The 17,205-nt window shown below is 44.7% G+C and overlaps 1 protein-coding gene across 1 annotated transcript; it reads right to left on the bottom strand.

The window, feature by feature from the left end:
* Positions 1–95: 95 nt before the first annotated feature.
* Positions 96–16,825, bottom strand: NPFFR1 (neuropeptide FF receptor 1). Its single transcript, XM_079976379.1, has 4 exons — positions 16,099–16,825; positions 12,883–13,194; positions 4,631–4,730; positions 96–1,235 (listed from the first exon to the last, which is right to left on the bottom strand). Exons 1-4 carry the CDS (start codon positions 16,112–16,114, stop codon positions 344–346), a joined length of 1,320 nt encoding a protein of 439 aa, XP_079832505.1. The 5' UTR covers positions 16,115–16,825; the 3' UTR covers positions 96–343.
* Between the last annotated feature and the right edge of the window lie 380 nt (positions 16,826–17,205).

Here is a 17,205-nt window from a genome sequence, read left to right as displayed (position 1 = left end):
CCCTTAAAAAAAGGTTGACAACTCTGTGAGATATGCTTAAGATGGCCCTGAACACAGGCCTGAATCCCAACACCTCATCTGGAATATATACAAGGTTCTAAGGGGAGGAATAAGCATTTATAAATTGCAGCGCTTTATAAAAACTGGTGCGTGTCATACCGAAGTATCAAAACCCAGGATAAGAAGGGGAAGTTCCACAAACGTCAAGTCCTTTCACTTAGATATCTACACTGACAATGTGTTTTGGTCTTGAAAAGCTTACTGGAAATGGATTTGGCTCACATGCAGTGAAAGTAATGTAATGATATATTGTATAATCAACCCATCAGCATCTCAAATATCCTTAGATATCCCAAGCTGGGATACTGACAGTTTTGGGGGAGCAACTTTTGCTGTCAAAGTCCTCCACCATCAGACCATGGTGAGCTACCCTTACGTTCCTTGCAGGATACAGCCCTGTTCTCAAAAGGCTACTCTGACCAGACTCAGAGGGCTGCGCTGAGTCACTGCCTTGGACTTCGACAAAAATCCGATTGCGTGCCCCAAAAAGCAACCCACTGTTGGTCCTGTCAGAATAGGTGTTTTTGTGTTCTGTTTCCATGGAGCAGAGCTGGACTTGGAAGGCCTCCTGGAATCCTCTCCGGAAGTTCTCGTTGAAGTACCCATAGATGATTGGGTTGATGCTACTGTTAAAGAAAGCCAGCCAATGGGCAAAGGGGAAAAAATAAACCGTGACGAGGTTGAGTTGATTCTCGGTGAGGTTCCCGTAGTCTGTCAGCAGCAATAAAGTCCAGAGGGGCAGCCAAGAGAGGGTGAAGAACAACGCCACAATGATCAACATGTTGATAACTCTGATTTTCCTCTTGGACACTCTCCTTCCCTCGTTCTCCTCCGACTGGGAGCCTCTAATGCTTGCGGATGACTTGAAGAGTTTGAAGGCAATCCGAGCGTACATAATCACAATTGAGGTGAGAGGGGCCAGGTAAATGTGAGAGAAAAGAACGGTTGTGTAGATCTTGCGCATCTCCTTGTCTGGCCATGCCTCCCAGCAGGTGTAGAGCGGGTAGGAATTGTTGTAGGCATCTAGCATGAAGTGGTACTCATCCCGGGTGACGGTCAAGGTGACTGCAGAGGGGCACATGATGATTAAGGCTAAGACCCAAATTATAATGATGGTGACCAGAGCTTTCCTTAGGGTTAGCTTCTGCCTGAATGGGTACACGATACAGCGGAACCTAAGAGAGAAGAAGGAGAAAGCAATATATTCAGATACAACACTGGAAAAGCTATGAGAAACAAGCATTTCCTTCATGGTCTGTTGAGAGACTTGTGGGATGTACCATATATATCCCGCCCTCCCCAGCCAAAGCTGGCCTCAGAGCGGCTAACAACAGTAAAAGTAACACAGTTTACATAAAATCACAATCAATTAATTGAAATACATTCTCAAATCAATTCATTCTAACATCAATTCAGGATCAAATTAATGGCAACCATTGGGCTAGCATTCTATGAAGATTACCAAAGGAGGGGGTCAGACTGTGCCTTGGCCAAAGGCCTGGTGGAGCAGCTCTGTCTTGCAGGCCCTGCGGAAAGATGTCAAGTCCCGCAGGGCCCTAGTCTCTTGTGACAGAGCGTTCCATGAGATCGGGGCCACAGCTGAAAAAGCCCTGGCTCTGGTTGAGGCCAGCCTAACCTCTCTGTGGCCTGGGACCTCCAAAATGTTTTTATTTGAAGACCGTAAGGTCCTCCATGGGACATACCAGGAGAGGCGGTTGCGTAGGTATGATTTTGAGAAGGCAGTTTTCCTGCATGACGAATTAATAACAACATGAGAGAAAACTGCATCTCAGTCGTGGCTTTCTACTTTTCTAAAAGGAGATGATAATTTCAGGACAAAACGTCATTAAAACAAACTTCAATAGACCCCCAAAGTTCTAATTAGCAAAAGCAAACATGAGCAGCTTGTGAAATGAAGGCTGCAGCCAGACCTCAGTCAGGGGAACCCGGGCTCAGATTCTTGCCCAGACATGATATGAGTGGCCAATCAGCCCAACCTACCTCACAGGGTTGTTGTGCTGATAAAATGTGGGGAGGGAAAACTATTTCTCCCTGAAGCCCTTGTTGGGAGAAGGGAGGTGTTATTCTAATTTCCACCCCACTTTTCTACCAAAGCATTCAAGGAGAGTTGCAAGAAGTTAAAAACAATGCAATGTGCGATAGATCCTCAGAGACAGTGGGTTATAGAGAAGGTAGAAGCAATAAAAATGTTTAACATAAATAATAAACGGATAAAATGTTATCAAAATTATATATGGTATCATTGTAACATTTTCCATAGTTGACAGAGAAGATTATTTTGGGGCTCTGCATATGCCTTTGATGGGGTTTTAAAAATTGTTGCTTATTTACTGTGTTGGCTATTATTTATTATTAATAATAGCTAATATACTGTGTTGCCGACAAAGGTCTGTATAGTTAAAGCTATGGTTTTCCCAGTAGTGATGTATGAAAGTGAGAGCTGGACCATAAAGAAGGCTGATCCCTGAAGAATTGATGCTTTTGAATTATGGTGCTGGAGGACACTTGAGAGTCCCATGGACTGTAAGAAGATCAAACCTATCCATTCTGAAGGAGATCAGCCCTGAGTGCTCACTGGAAGGACAGATCCTGAAGCTGAGGCTCCAATACTTTGGCCACCTCATGAGAAGAGAAGACTCCCTGGAAAAGACCCTGATGTTGGGAAAGATGGAGGGCACAAGGAGAAGGGGATGACAGAGGACGAGATGGTTGGACAGTGTTCTCGAAGCTACCAACATGAGTTTGACCAAACTGCGGGAGGCAGTGGAAGACAGGAGTGCCTGACATGCTCTGGTCCATGGGGTCACGAAGAGTCGGACACGACTAAACGACTAAACAACAACAACAACAAAATATACTGTGTATATGCCAAAATGGTTTTGAAGTGGTCTGCAACTATAAAATCAATAAACAAAATTCCATGCGTAATGAACCAAAATGTCCTTAATTAAAATATACAGTAAAACAAAAGCCAGTTAAAAAGCCTAACAATTAAAACAGTTTAAAAACAAATCAGGGAGTTCAAGGGAATGTTTGTCTAAACTGGTAGGCATTTAGGAGATAGTGGAATCCCAATAGTGATGGGGCCTCATATTTCAGCAGGGAGGGCATTCTGCAAAACTGGTGCCCCCCCGGGGGGGGGAGGGAAGCCTCCTCTGTGTTACCACAAGCCAATCATCATTGGGTCATGACAAAAGTAACTGGGTTCCAAAAGCTGGTCGCAAGGCTGGGCAGTGGAGGATAGCCTTGGTCCAAAGTTATTTAGGACTTTGTATGTAAGCAGCAGGGACACGGGTGGCACTGTGGTCTAAACCACTAAGCCTCTTGGGCTTGCCGATCAGAAGGTCGGTGGTTCGAATCCCTGCGACAGGGTGAGCTCCCGTTGCTCAGTCCCAGCTCCTGCCAACCTAGCAGTTCGAAAGCATGCCAGTGCAAGTAGATAAATAGGTACCACTCCAGTGGGAAGGTAAATGGCATTTGCGTGTGCTGCTCTGGTTTCAGTGTTCCATTGCCCCAGAAGCGGCTTAGTCATGCTGGCCACATGACCCGGAAGAACTGTCTGCAGACAAAACGCCGGCTCCCTCGGCCTGTAAAGCGAGATGAGCACCGCAACCCCAGAGTTGTCTGCGACTGGACTTAATTGTCAGGGGTCCTTTACCTTTACCTTTTTTTATGTAAGCAGCAGAACCTTAAAGTTGGCTTGGTGGCTAGAAGGCAGCACAGTACAGATCCCTCAGCGTTGGCATGGTATGGGCCTGAAAAGGAGCATCACCCAGGCTGTGGTGTTCTGTACTATCTGCAGGTGTCTGGGCAAGCTGCGAGGGAAGCCACACATCAAGCACACTGCAATGTTCCAGATAGGAGGTTGCCAACATATGGGTCGCAATGGCCAATGACCTGACCCATGAAATCACACCCTGTTTTTGTCTGCATGAATTCCTGTTTATTTTATATATATATGGATGTCAGGGAACTGGCATCGGAGCCAGAGGGAGAGGGAGGGCTCCAGAGGGATTCCGGAGAGCGTACCGGGAGGGAGAGAAGCAGCCCATCTGCTGGGGAAGGAAATCAGCGTAACACTAGTGGAGAAGGGGGGCAGATGGGGGAATCGGCGAGGTGGCTCCATGACTCCTCACCGGAGACCAGCGGAGAGAGCACGGGTCCTCCGCTGCCCACACCCTCCCTGCACAGAAGGCTTCCGCGCAGGGAGAGTAGGCGGAGACTAGGCGTCAAAGAGCTTCTTTGCTGGAAGAAGTTCAAGAAACGCCCACTGACGGATTCTGCCAGCGATTGAGACAGCCACGGGTGAGTGGTTGTCCGGACAGAAAGGGTTCACCCAGGTAACTCAGCCAAGCGTGGCGCCGATTTACACACGAGCAACCCCTAGAACCATTACAATATACATATGCTGTCTTTTTCCTGTTCTTATATGGAATGTTGCCTTTGTGTTAATGATACCATTTACTGTTTTTATGCCGCATGTCAATTTGAGGTTTTTAAAAACACTAAGCGGTTTATAACTGCTTTGAAATAAATAAAACAAACCTACCTTTCCACTGCAATGGCCACCAGGGTGAACACGGAAGCGGAGACAGACATCCCTTGCACCAAGCCACTCATTTTACACATGGTGATGTCAAATGGCCAGCCTGGAATGATATGCAGTGTGTCAACTGCAGTGCATTTCTTAACATTCTAGTCCTCATGAGAGGTAATATAGCAAACGCATAGTGATCCAACCTGAGCCTTCTCCGAGAGCTGCTAAACCACGTCTAGTTTGGAGGCCAAGAATCGGAAAGGACTCTGGCATTATGCGAACTGACTCCCCAAACATGCAACAATATTGTAATATTTATTGGAAACTGTGGAAAAAAATGTTTTCTGGGAAATGACCTGCAACCAGGGTAGCCTGACCAATGTGACATATAACATTCATTGACAAACAAACATAAATAAATGCCTCCAAATTATTCACAAGTTGCAAGTTAGCATCAAGTCCCTGTGAGAGATCCCATGCCCATGGGAATCACCATTCGGCCACAGCAACCCCATCACGATTTGTTTCTTTTCAACCCAACGTTTATCCACGTTTCTCTCTTTTTCAAAGATGGGGATTTCATACTAATTATAATATCCTATTGCATCGCTCGGCCAACAAATTTTCTTTTCAGTTTCCCAGGCTCAGATCCAGCAATAACAAAGGTGCCAGCAGACCCTTCAGTGGCTTCCTCTGCACTTTCATTCAGCATAATCCCATTTCCCATAGGGACACCATTCCCTGTCTTTATGGTGTCTATTTTAAATTATGTTTTTAAAAATCATACGCATTTTGTGTTCAAGATTAGCTTCAACCTTCTACACTACAGGGTAGCTTTGTTCCTTGAGGGGGAGTAATTTCTAGTTTAAATGCCCAAATGTCCTGAGGCAGGCTTTATCTATCTTCCTGTAGCAAGCAGGACTGTGTTGCCCTCTAGAAATACAGTGCTCCCAAGCCTGTAAGCATGCTGCGTTCGGGCTTTAATGTTTTCAGCTTCCTCTAGATGTCTCCATTCACCATACGATCACAATCCCATTCATTTCTGAATAAGTCAGATTTGTGCAGGGCACCAGAGCTAGCTGCACGTGGTATCACTGCTACCCATTTAGAACTTCCTACTGTCAAAAAATAAAAAGATTGACAGCTCCTTCAAGAGAATGTGCAGAACACTCTCCTGCCCACAAGCACTTGCTGTTCCCTTCTAACACAGGCGTCTTATATGATGGGTGATATTGAATGATCAGTAGAGAGGATATGGGCAAAGCTTTCTTTTCTTATTTGGAAAGAATTTTCTAGCCCTTTGGACTGAAAAGATTTGAATGTGCAGAGGCAAGCCTTAGCAAAATCTCTGAAGCAAAAGAAATTGCTGCGTAAGTGCAAGGGGACAGGATTCCAGTGTTGCAATTGCACCGCTCCTTTCCATGCCTAGCAGATTCAGAACATATGCATAATGATGCTACTAATTATTTGTATCAGAAATTATGCAAATGTGCTTCATTTTCATCATATATGCTGGTTGTAGATTGGAAAGACGGGTGTAAAGTTCTGCCGGAAACATCAGAGTGCAGATAGTAAAGAGAACTAGCTATGGTAAATATGGGAGTGAGCCACACATTTAAAAATATGTTCAGAGCTTTTGCTGCAAAATCTGCGCTTGTTTTGAGAACAAACCTCTTTTTTGCTTTACTGCTGCAATTAGAAGAGCAGTCATGGCTCTCTGTTGACTGGCGGCAGCAGAGTGAATCCTCAAAGTTACACGCCCCCCCCCCCCCCCGCTTGACAGCTGTAAGTGCTCAAGGTGATAAGAGGGTAAGTGGATAGTTGTCACTTGATGAGGAGGGGAAAGGTATACTTAGAGCCAACATACAGACCATGATCATTACAGGAGGGGTGGGGGACAGAAGGAAAGCAGGAGAACGGACATAATATTTCACTAATCTCTATCTCCAAATGACAGCTTTTAGACCCAGAATGTTCAAAGAGACAGACGTGCTATAGGAACATAGAAAGCTGGCAAACTTTAGGTCCCTCCAGCTCAGTCTTTTGTCTCTAGGGACTCCTTGTAGGCCTCCAGAATCTCAGATGCGTCTCTCTCAGTCGTATCTGGAGATGCCAGGGGCTTTTTGACATGCAGAGCAGGTGCCAAACCACTGCCCTACAACCTTTCCTTCCCATAATAAGCTGCCTTGTCAGACCACTGGTCCATCTGCCATGACATTATCTACAGGATAATGTCAAGCAACTCTCCAGGGGTTTGGAAGGTTTTTCCCCCCTCAGCCCTACCTGAAAATGCTGGAGACTGAAACTGGGTAGATATTCTATCTGCATTGCTGTGGCCTGTAATTGGGAATGGGGCTAGTCACTGTAAACCCCAAAGCTCAAATTGCTAAATAAAAAAGCATTCGAGAAAAATCATTCCACTGTGTATTATTTTATTTACTATAGACCACAGGCTAAGCACAGTGGAGTTCAAAACCTATTTTTCTGTTAGAACCGTCATGTTGGATCGACTTCCCTCAAGGGCAGTTTGTCCACGATGGATCAATTTTTTTCTTCGCAGTCCAATTCACAGCCTTCAGAGAACACAGGCTAGTTCCTGCAGTGCCCTCCCATTTCACATAAGGCTTCATGTGTGCACTTATTGCGCACCCAAGAACATTTCCCAGAATCCTCTGCAAGGTGTTACTGTTGAATGGTCAATGTGAACCAATGTGGAATAGGTTCTCTGAAGCCAAGAAATGGGGAAAGGACTGGGGGAGACTGATACGGTAAAGCAGGGGAGGTGAACCTGAGACCCTCCAGATGTTGTTAGACAACAAATCTCATAATCTCTGACCACTCGCCATGCTAGCTGGGGCTGCCCAGCAACCTCTGTTGTAGAAACATAAAGACCATATAAATAAAGGAAGAGCTTCGACATCTACAAGGAAGATACCATCGTTAACAGCAAATGGAGGAGGCGATGGGGAGAAGCTATTTGACTTTCCACTCATCAAGAGCAAATGAAGATGTCAGCAAGCCCAGGGGACCTTCTAGCTGAGACAACTCACTCTCAAGACTGGGGTGACTTTTTAGAGACAGATGGAGCAGCTTAAACAACAGAGCTTCACTCAAGGTACATACCACCACTTAACCACATATTTATTTACAGTCACATAGGATAAATGTGTTTTGTTTTTTTAATTCTCCAATAAGCCAGGGGTACCTAATGGCACCACTGCAGGGAATTTGAATTGGTATCCTGAATTTCCAGATCTTAATGTGTAAATAAAACAAGGTATTCAGTGCTAATCTTACTCAGAGTGCACTCACTGAAGTTAATGGGCATGATTAAATTAGGTTCATTGATTCAAATGGGCCTACTCTGAGGAAGACTAGCATTGACTACCACCCATAGACAGCCGGATACATAGGGTGGATTTCAAAGAATCCTTTCCTTTGCTCAAGCATTCCCGTTTGCCAAAGTGAACTATCCTCCCCCCCATGCTATTCTGGGGGTTCTCCTGACCCCTCCCAGAGCTAATTTCAGGGGTGTGGGTGACATGGGGGGAGGGAAAGCCCCACTGTGCAAGTGAAAGTCCTTGTGCACAGCTTCCAGTAACACAGCAGGTTAGGTGAACCCCATCCTTAATTCACTAAAATCAGAGAGGGAAATTGAAGCTATCCTCCCCTGGGAGCTGGGGAAGCAATAGCAATCTCGTAACTGGCATGTAGCTCATTATTCTGTTGATTAAAAGGATATAGTGTGGAATGGGGTCTTTTAGGCATAGCTCTGAAGTGCTAATAGCAGTTCAGAAACATAAATATGATTTTAACAAATTAAGGTTTTCAGCCGTTGACAGGGCCGCCCCGGCTGAGTCGGAATGTGCCTGCCTGCTCTGCATAATAATTAGTCAGAAATCTGATCTTGTTTTAAGTACAAATTAGCTTACAAGAGTGCAATGCCAGGGCTACCTACTGCAGCAAAAACAGAGATAGAGGCAGCCAGTAGCGTAATATCCGTTTCCAAAACTCCTTTGTATCTTTTTGTGCTGGTCTCTCAGGCTCTTAGCACTAGCTGCTTTCCGTGGTGAAAATGGGCCTGCCTTTGCTCCCTTTCAGAAATGTGTATCATAACATAATTTCGGAACGGTGTTTTTCGAACACACATACATGGAGCATTAGCTTTAAGCATGCAACTTGGCTTCTTTCCTATTGCTGCTTTCAGGATTAAAAACAGCAATGGCTCAGTCCTGCAATCCAATCCAAAGTCCAATCAGAACATCCTTAGATTTGGCATTAGGCAGAGCTCAGACTTGCCTAAAGAGAAATATTCAAGGGTCATTTACAGTGAGGTAAGCTCCACTGAGGCCAATCGGATTTCTCCAGACTAACTGATCAATGAATTGCCCCCTAACTGGTTTCTGGCATGCTGCTATACTGACATGCTCCACTGGAATGAGGAATTATGCTAATAAGGTATTTGATGTTTGGGCAAAACATCTCAGGCATTTCCATATCTTATCTGCAGTTCTCCATAAGTAGTAGCTTGCATCTTAACCTTTCATTATCATATTTCCACCTCCTTGCTGGTTAAAAGGGATAAGAAAAACAAATCACTTGTTGACAGCTATCTCCCAACACCATTTCACTGAATATTCCAGAGTCTAAGGAATATTAGACATAGTAAGATCTATGAAATATCGGCTGAGATTCAGAGATCTGTATAGGCTTACACAAGTGACTTGCTTCAGCCTGGCAGAATTGGTGGCTCCTTCTTTGAATGCGTGATGGTCATGCCTAGTATGGAATAAGAAACCATTTTGGTTCTGCATGTTCCTTAGCAGATGTTAGATTCACAAGTAAAATTTGACATCAGATGATTGAATGCTTTGAACTCCCAAAGTTGGGTTTTCAAAGCACTATGCAGGACTTTTAAAGAATCCCGAGCAGTGCTTTGAAGCACCTGAGGCTTCCTATTGTTATAAATATTCGGGGGGGGGGGGGACTAAACCCTAGAAATTAATAAATCATAGGATTTTGATTATTTCAGATATGAAAGGAGAAATACAAACCACAGAGGAATTCTGGAACTAGTGTGTGCAAAATGACCTGGCCATTAAGAAACAACACAGGACCATTGGCAATGCAAGAGAGCTGTCCTTTCACCCTTGCCCTGAGGTGTGAACAGAGACTGGAAGTTGGAAAGGTTACTGGGGTAACAGGGTATGAGGTGAAAGGAAAAGAGAGTTTTTAGCAGGGTGTTCTGTGAAGGAGGAGGAGGTGGTGATGGAGGAGGAGGAGGAGGAGGAGGAGGAGGAGGAGGAGGAGGAGGAAAAGATTGGGATCCATCTTGGGCAGGCTGGCTGAAGGCGAGCTGGGAGAGATGCCTTGAACTCCATGGCTGTGGAGGACAAGCCCCTCTTGAAATGGCCATGCTGTAAAATCTGGGTTCCTCCATGCAGACTAAAGGTGTAAATAGGTGAATGAACCATATTTCTGCCAAATTGTGGTTTCTGCCAGATCTACAGCATATATAGCCCGACCTGCAATATGAACGGAGCCGGGTTTCCAAAGCTCCCAAATCAACAAAAGATCTTAAGGGAAGGGAGGTGACTCAGCAGTCAGGAAACAATTACGTTATGGTTTGCACACAGATAAATGTTTTCTGTTGATCACACTGTCTGGAGCTTCATTTCTACTAAATGTGGATGTTGTACATTGTAAAAAATGTTGCTCTCCACTGAAATGAATGTGCATGTTGCTGGAAGAAGGAAAGAATGGCTGGCAGAAGTTCAATTATGTCCCCTGACATTCAAATCCTTGAGCTATTGTTTCTTGAAAGAGGCAGACATTACTTGTGCTCTTTTAGATTTTGTTTTTCTCCACCCTGCCATGCCATGTCCCCCCCGGCTGTTACAAAGATGCTAATGCTTGCAGAATGTGAATTTCCAACCTCCCATCTGAATTAACAATCAGCCGCTGAACATCCTTGCTATCTTAGACTTTGATACGACCCAGAAAACCAGATTTACTGTTTAGAGATGCTAGGGCTGGCCCAAGGTATTTGGGCCCCTGAGGCAAACCCCCCAATGGCGGGAGTCCTCCCACCAGGGAAGAAGGGGTGAGGAGAGATTAACACGAGGAACAAGTGGGGAAGAACGATCAGTGTTGGGATTTGCTGCCCCTGGGGATCTTGCCGCCTGAGGCAGATGCCTCACCTGGCTTCATAGGTTGGCCAACCCTAAGAGATGCTTTCAAGTACAGGAATTTCACTCCCAGAATTGTTGGATAGCAGGCAGAACAGACTCTGTTGGGGTAATGCTATAATCCATAGGTCTGAGGATCATAGAATCATAGAGTTGGAAGGGATACAATGGGTCAACAAGTCAGGAAGAGAAATAGAGTGGTTGTGGTGGTGTAGTTCAGGGTGCCATTATGGTTGCCAAATCTCTGGCTCCAAATGAACTAGTTGCTGCTCTGCCAAAGGCCGACATCTTATGCCCTATCCCCATTGGGTGTGAATTAGGAAAAGTGGCTCTGGAAAGAGAAAGGACTTTGGGGGCATAGCTCCTGCTGCAGTCTTTGGGTGTCTATATGGCATTTGACTGGAACTCATCATTCAGCCATCTGAGTCACTTGGATGAGCACTGAGAAGCATTATCTTTTCTCACAAATTATGGTCTTAAGGAACACTGGAGAAAATCTGCAGAATTCTTGGACTGGGCATGCCTACCATTCAGCGAACAGAGAAAGCCTTGGCCAGAGATGGGACAGAACAAAACTGGAAATCGTGCTTTAATAAAACACAATTAAATAATAGAGTTGCTGATACTCTCCTTATTTTGCAAGAGCCAATGGTTGCAAGCCATCCTTGTTCAGAGACCCTCTGTCAGCTCTTTGCTCCACTATTTCCACTATCTTCCCCTCTGGCTACAGAGAGCACAAAGACATAAAGCTGTCAGGATTAGGAATGTCATGAAATCTGTGAAGTCCCAAAACTAGGTGCTTCAGTTATGGGTGTAAAAAGGCATTGATTTATGTTCTGCCTTGAATTTGTTGCTGCAGCGCTGTTTCCATTCCACTGCAGTTTGGCTTCTGACTAATATTAAGCTATCCTTCTTCCTGTCTACTATGGTGAAATTATGTGTAATGAATTATGTTATCATTATGTTACTCCACACAATTTATTTTAATGCAAAGGAAATGAAGTGCAAATTCCAAGGAGTGTGTGTCTCATCGATCATATATTATTTGTCGACTGCAAACAACAACAGTGAATACTGACCATATTCACTTGATTGATTTCATTCTGGACATGGTACAAATAAGCAAACACCAGCAGTTTCTGCAATTGGGATTTTTCAGCATCCTTAACCTCAACACAATTTGCAGGGCATGAGTACCACCATTTGGTTGCGCAAACATGTTGCACATGTTAAAGAACTGAAGAGGATAAACCCTCTTTGGGGAGAATCACAGCAGAAATTATTATTGGAGACTGTAGCCCTATTTTTCCAATAACAAAACCAAGTTGTTCTGTGCGTGAATGGAAAAAAACAAACCTCATAAATCTCAATACTTCTCATTCTGTCTCCCAATGAAGTTAATCTGTGAATACAATATCTGTCACTCTGCCACCAGTATTTGTCACAGGAACACCAGCTGCCTTAGCTCACAAAAGAAAAAAGATAGACTTCAAAATGGGGAAAGTCTGCCTGAAGAAAATAATTGCATTCTAGGAAACATCTGCACAATTGCATATTCTGTAATTTTAAGGTAGTCCTATTGGAGACACTAAATGGGTTCCAAAACCAGCAAGGCCCAACATTTATATATATAGTGGTACCTCAGGTTACAGACACTTCAGGTTACAGACGCTTCAGGTTACAGACTCTGCTAACCCAGAAATAGTACCTCGGGTTAAGAACTTTACCTCAGGATGAGAACAGAAATTGTGCGGCGGCAGCAGGATGCCCCATTAGCTAAAGTGGTACCTCCGGCTAAGAACAGTTTCAGGTTAAGAACGAATTAAGCTCTTAACCCAAGGTACCATTGTAAGCTTATCAAACAGTCCTAATGGCATTGGAGACTTGTTAGCATTTCATTTGTTAGTATTACCTTCTGTATCAGAGACCATATGCCTCTAAACACCCAAATGCTTCTCATACGCATCTGGCTGACCACTGTGGGAAAAGGATGCAGGTCAGCATAGGCCTTTGGACTGATCCAACAGGGCTCTCTTCTTATGTTCCGATGTGTTTGCACTTTGTTCTTTCACTCACCTGTAATCAGGTTGTCCACCAGGGTGGTCGGCATGCAGAAGATCCCCACCAAGACATCACTGATAGCCAGGTTGAGGATGAATATGTTGGTGACTGTTCTCATCTGCCGGTTCTTCAGCACTATGAAGCACACCAGCATGTTGCCGACCATGCAAACGAAGAAGATACAGACGTAGGCAACAATAAACATGGCGGCCACTGGAGAGGAGTGCTGATAGTAGGAGGAGAAGGTATAGTTCCCCCTATAGATCTGGCTGCGGCTTTCATTCCTGGGGAAGGATGGGCTGCTGTTGGTAGGGCAGGATGTGTCACCTGGGTGGATGGGTAGGGAAAACCCAAAGAAATGAAAGATAAACTTGCAATTCATTGGTTTGTGAAAATATGCTCTTGTAAGTATTCACATATATCTAAACACTTTCACAAGTGTACTCGAAGTGGCCTGCATTAAACCTACAGAAAACTACTTCAAATCTAGTTATAAAAATATGCTTAAATCACAACAACACCATTAAACGTTAAAAACAGCAACTGAAAACAAAGCTAAGCTTGTGGTGGCACACCAACCACATACCTATTGAGGTTAACAGGGAGCTTAGCTGTTTGGAATAACTGAAATAATATAGTTCTCCCCCTGCACCTACTGAGGTGTTGTTCTCCCTTCATCTTGCTTCCCTGCAAATTAGTTCAGTTATTTTAGCTCCTCTTCACTTCAAGGCAATAAGCGATCTCGACACAAAGGTTTTGGAACTCAAATGGAACATGAGAATCCACTACTGATCCCTCTATGGTCACCACTGAATGGCAATGGCTCCTCAGGGTTTCAGGCTGGGTCCTCAGCCCTATCTGGAGATGTTGGGGATTGAACCTAAGACCTTCTGCTGATGCTCTACTTCTGAGCTACAGCCTTTCCCCCAAAGGATCTTCTGTTTTTGGGAGGCATGTGAAAATAGAACCAACAACCATAGTCCAAAGGGGAATGGCTCCGACCTAAAAAAACTCCAAAGAAGGCAACTAACTCCAAGATCATCTTCACACCATAAAGTACTATGATGCCACTTTAAAAAGTCGTGGCTAACCCCCCCCCCAAGGAATTCTGGGAGCTGTAGTTTGTTAGGATGCCGAGAACTACAATTCCTGGAGTTCCCTGTGAAGAGAGATTGTTAAACCACTCTGCAAATTGTAGATCTGTGAAGGGAATAGGGAATCTCCTAACAACTCTCAGCACCCTTAACAAACTACAGCTCCCAGAATACTTGGGGGGGGGGGGCACAGAACAACTGTTTATAGTGCTTTAAATGTATGGTGTGAATGTGGCAGGAATGTGCAGTGCAGCAACCTCATGTGGCAATAATGACAGCTCTGCTAACCCTCTCTAGGTCCAAAGCACATATCTTAGCTTTGTTTTGCTTTTGTTTTTAGACAGAAAACTTGTCATTGCTATTATTATTATTATTACGACTACTGTTATTATCTGCCCTGCATCAAATGTTCCGAGAGAGGGTTACAACAATTTCTAATGCAATATTAAAACAGTCTGAAACAAACCATATCCACAAGAATAGGGTAGATCCAAAAAACATACAACTCAGGTGATAAAGGCCTGGTGACAGAAGTGCCTCTTCAGCAGGCAAACATTGACCAGCAAAGCTATTCATGTATATGAAATAAACACATCTTTTTATTATTTCGAAAGGCCCTCGGTGAAGTAAGAAGTGGCTGCATTTTACAACAGAATAACAATAACAACTTGTCTTTGGCTGTTTATTTCTAGTTGACCTCCTATTTAAAAGTCACAGTGAAGTAGCCTCTAGTGCATGAAAGCATACGCCACAAACAATTTGTGAGCATTTAAGGTGCCCAAGGTAGACTCCTGTGGTTGCTGTCACTGAGGGTCTCCTTAGTTTCTGACACCTGGCCAGCTTCTTCCTGGGGAGAATCTTCTGCTTCAGGTGCGAAAAGGACTTGGCTAATCTTGGGTGCTGCTGTGCATCGTGACTTGAGGAGATGTGGGAGCTATTTATTGTTCCACCTGAAGCAGCAAAATGTCTTAGGTCAGTCTTGTTGGCTGTATAACACCTACATCATGTCCCTTCCCATTAGAAGTTAGGAAGCCATCTCCTGAACTACAGCCCCATTACGTAATTTGAAAATCTTCTGCTCTGTCAGCATAGAAGATTGACTGTTTCACCGTGCTGACTGGGGCTGAGGGAAGCCGGAGTCCAGCAACAGGCAGAGGGCAGCAGGTGTCCCCATCCTTGAAGAATTGTGAAGGTACTTTATGTGCCAAGATCTGGGGAAATCGGAAGCCATTTTGGTACTAGCGGATGAACGCAACAACAGGGTGTTCTGAGGGAAGAGTGAGGAAAAAAAGAGAGGACATTTTCCTCCCAAAAGAGAAAACGAATAGTAGGCTGAGACATATTGCTCCCTGGCACAAACAGAGCCTGCTGGACAGATCAACAGTGGCTAATCAACCCAGTTATGGGGTCTGGAAGCAGACATTGCATCCATCCCATGACATCCATCCTTGTGCAGACAACAGGTTCCCCCCTGTTCCTGGTTTGGCATGCAACCCTGCGCCATGGAAGAAGGGTTTCATACGAGCAGGCTCTTTTCCTCCCAGGACTTCTCCGTGGTGAATGCCAGCAGCCACGTGGACTCCACTGGTCCCCATCAGCTGTGTGGACTCAGGAGATTTTAGGGCGGTCTGAAGCACTTCACAAATCTTGCAAATCTTGGGTTACAGCAAATACTGAGATGGGACTCCTTGATTCTGGGGCTTATAAAACAAAAAAAAAGCTCTTGGAGACCCCCTGGAAGCACGGATCAGAGCCAACTAAGAAATGAAGTGTTCAAATCAGCACTACAGGGGGCATTGTACAGTTGCTTTGATATGTAAAACAGCATTTACAAAGCACTGGTTACAGAAACAACAGGTGCCTCACCCCCCCCCCTTACACATCCCTTCACTAGCTGTTTAGGTCATTCAGAATAAAGCATGTTTTGGCCAGGGGAAACAGCAACAAACAACCAAATCAAAAAGTTCTTCTTGATTGTTAGGTGATCACACGTAACTACTTAATTACACAGAGACTGGATTAGCAGCATGAGAAAAATCTACTTAATTGTTTTAAAAAATCAGCTTTGGAGATCAGGTCTTAAGCAAACCAAGTTTTATTTTATTTTTCTTCCAAATAAAGAATCTAAGGTCCTTACCTTCCTCATCTTCCATGATGCTGTGAGTCTCCAGCTTATTCTCCAACTATATCTGTGGGGGGTTGAGTTTTCGACAGTGGACCAGAGTATTCAAATCAGTCCCGCTCTGCGACGTTCTTTCCTCTAGGCTTAGTCTTTCTCTCTCACACACGGTAATAAGTCAGTCATGCTATTTCAAGGGAAGAGTATTCTGGCCTGAGAGTCGGCTGCTTGCACTTAAATCAGTGGCCCTGCAGTTTGGAGAGCTTACGTTGCTTTGTCAAAGATGCTCCTTCTTTCTATAATACCCCTGTTTCCCCAGGTCTGCCTCTCTGCTTCTGTTCCAGTACGATGGAAGCAGTTTTCAAGATCAGGCACTCTGCAAACAGTTGTTGGTTCAAGATCTGACTGCAGGATTTTCAGTGAAGCAAACGGGCAGAGACATTGCAAATATTCAGTTTGCCCTTATTTGGATTTTTCCTCCTTGAGATCACACACACACTTCAAGGATGCCTTTTTGGAAAATGTTCCAAAAGACTTGTTGGCGTCAAGTTTCTTTTGCAATGGTTTGGGTGTAGGTCCTCTCTAGTTACCCCTGCTCCTTCTGATGAACAGCTCCAGAATTATCTGCTCTGCAGCAGGTGGAAATTGGAGGGCTGTTTTCAATCCAGCTGGTGACCGAAGCAGATGCTGCTAACTGGCTTTGCTCAGTGCCTGAATTTGCTCTCTCTCTCTCTCTCTCTCTCTCTCTCTCTCTCTCTTTCTCTCTCTCCTCCCCCCTCCCTTCAGCCTCTGCTCCTTGGAATCTTTTCCCACCAACTGACTTCACTGAGAGGAAAAACTGGAAGCTGCTCTTATCAGTGGAGGGGGGGGGGTTGTGCCTCTCCCCAGTGCCATGGTTACAACAACACCTGGCAGAGGCACACAGGCAAACACCTGGCCCAGTAATTACTGGACTGGCAGGAACAGACTGGCAAAGAGTGGAAGAGAGGTTAGAGGCCATGCACACCGAGGAACGAGGGAAATCAAAACAAGCCCACTCTCCATCAGGTTCCTCTTGCTCCAAAATGGACATTGTCTGCCCATTTCCCTTGCCCATTTCACTGTTAGCCCTATTCAGGTAGATCT

This window comes from Podarcis cretensis (genome assembly GCF_951804945.1).
Source record: "Podarcis cretensis genome assembly, chromosome: 5".
In the NCBI taxonomy this organism is placed as follows: Eukaryota; Metazoa; Chordata; class Lepidosauria; order Squamata; family Lacertidae; genus Podarcis; species Podarcis cretensis.
Note: the sequence above shows the minus strand (reverse complement) of the source record. Positions and strands in the feature narration are given on the sequence as shown.

Coding starts and splice junctions, on each gene's coding strand:
- NPFFR1 (XM_079976379.1), bottom strand. Junction 4,731..12,882: donor GGTGGACAACCTGATTACAG/GTGAGTGAAAGA, acceptor ATATCATTCCAG/GCTGGCCATTTGACATCACC. Junction 1,236..4,630: donor GTGGCCATTGCAGTGGAAAG/GTAGGTTTGTTT, acceptor CTTCTCTCTTAG/GTTCCGCTGTATCGTGTACC.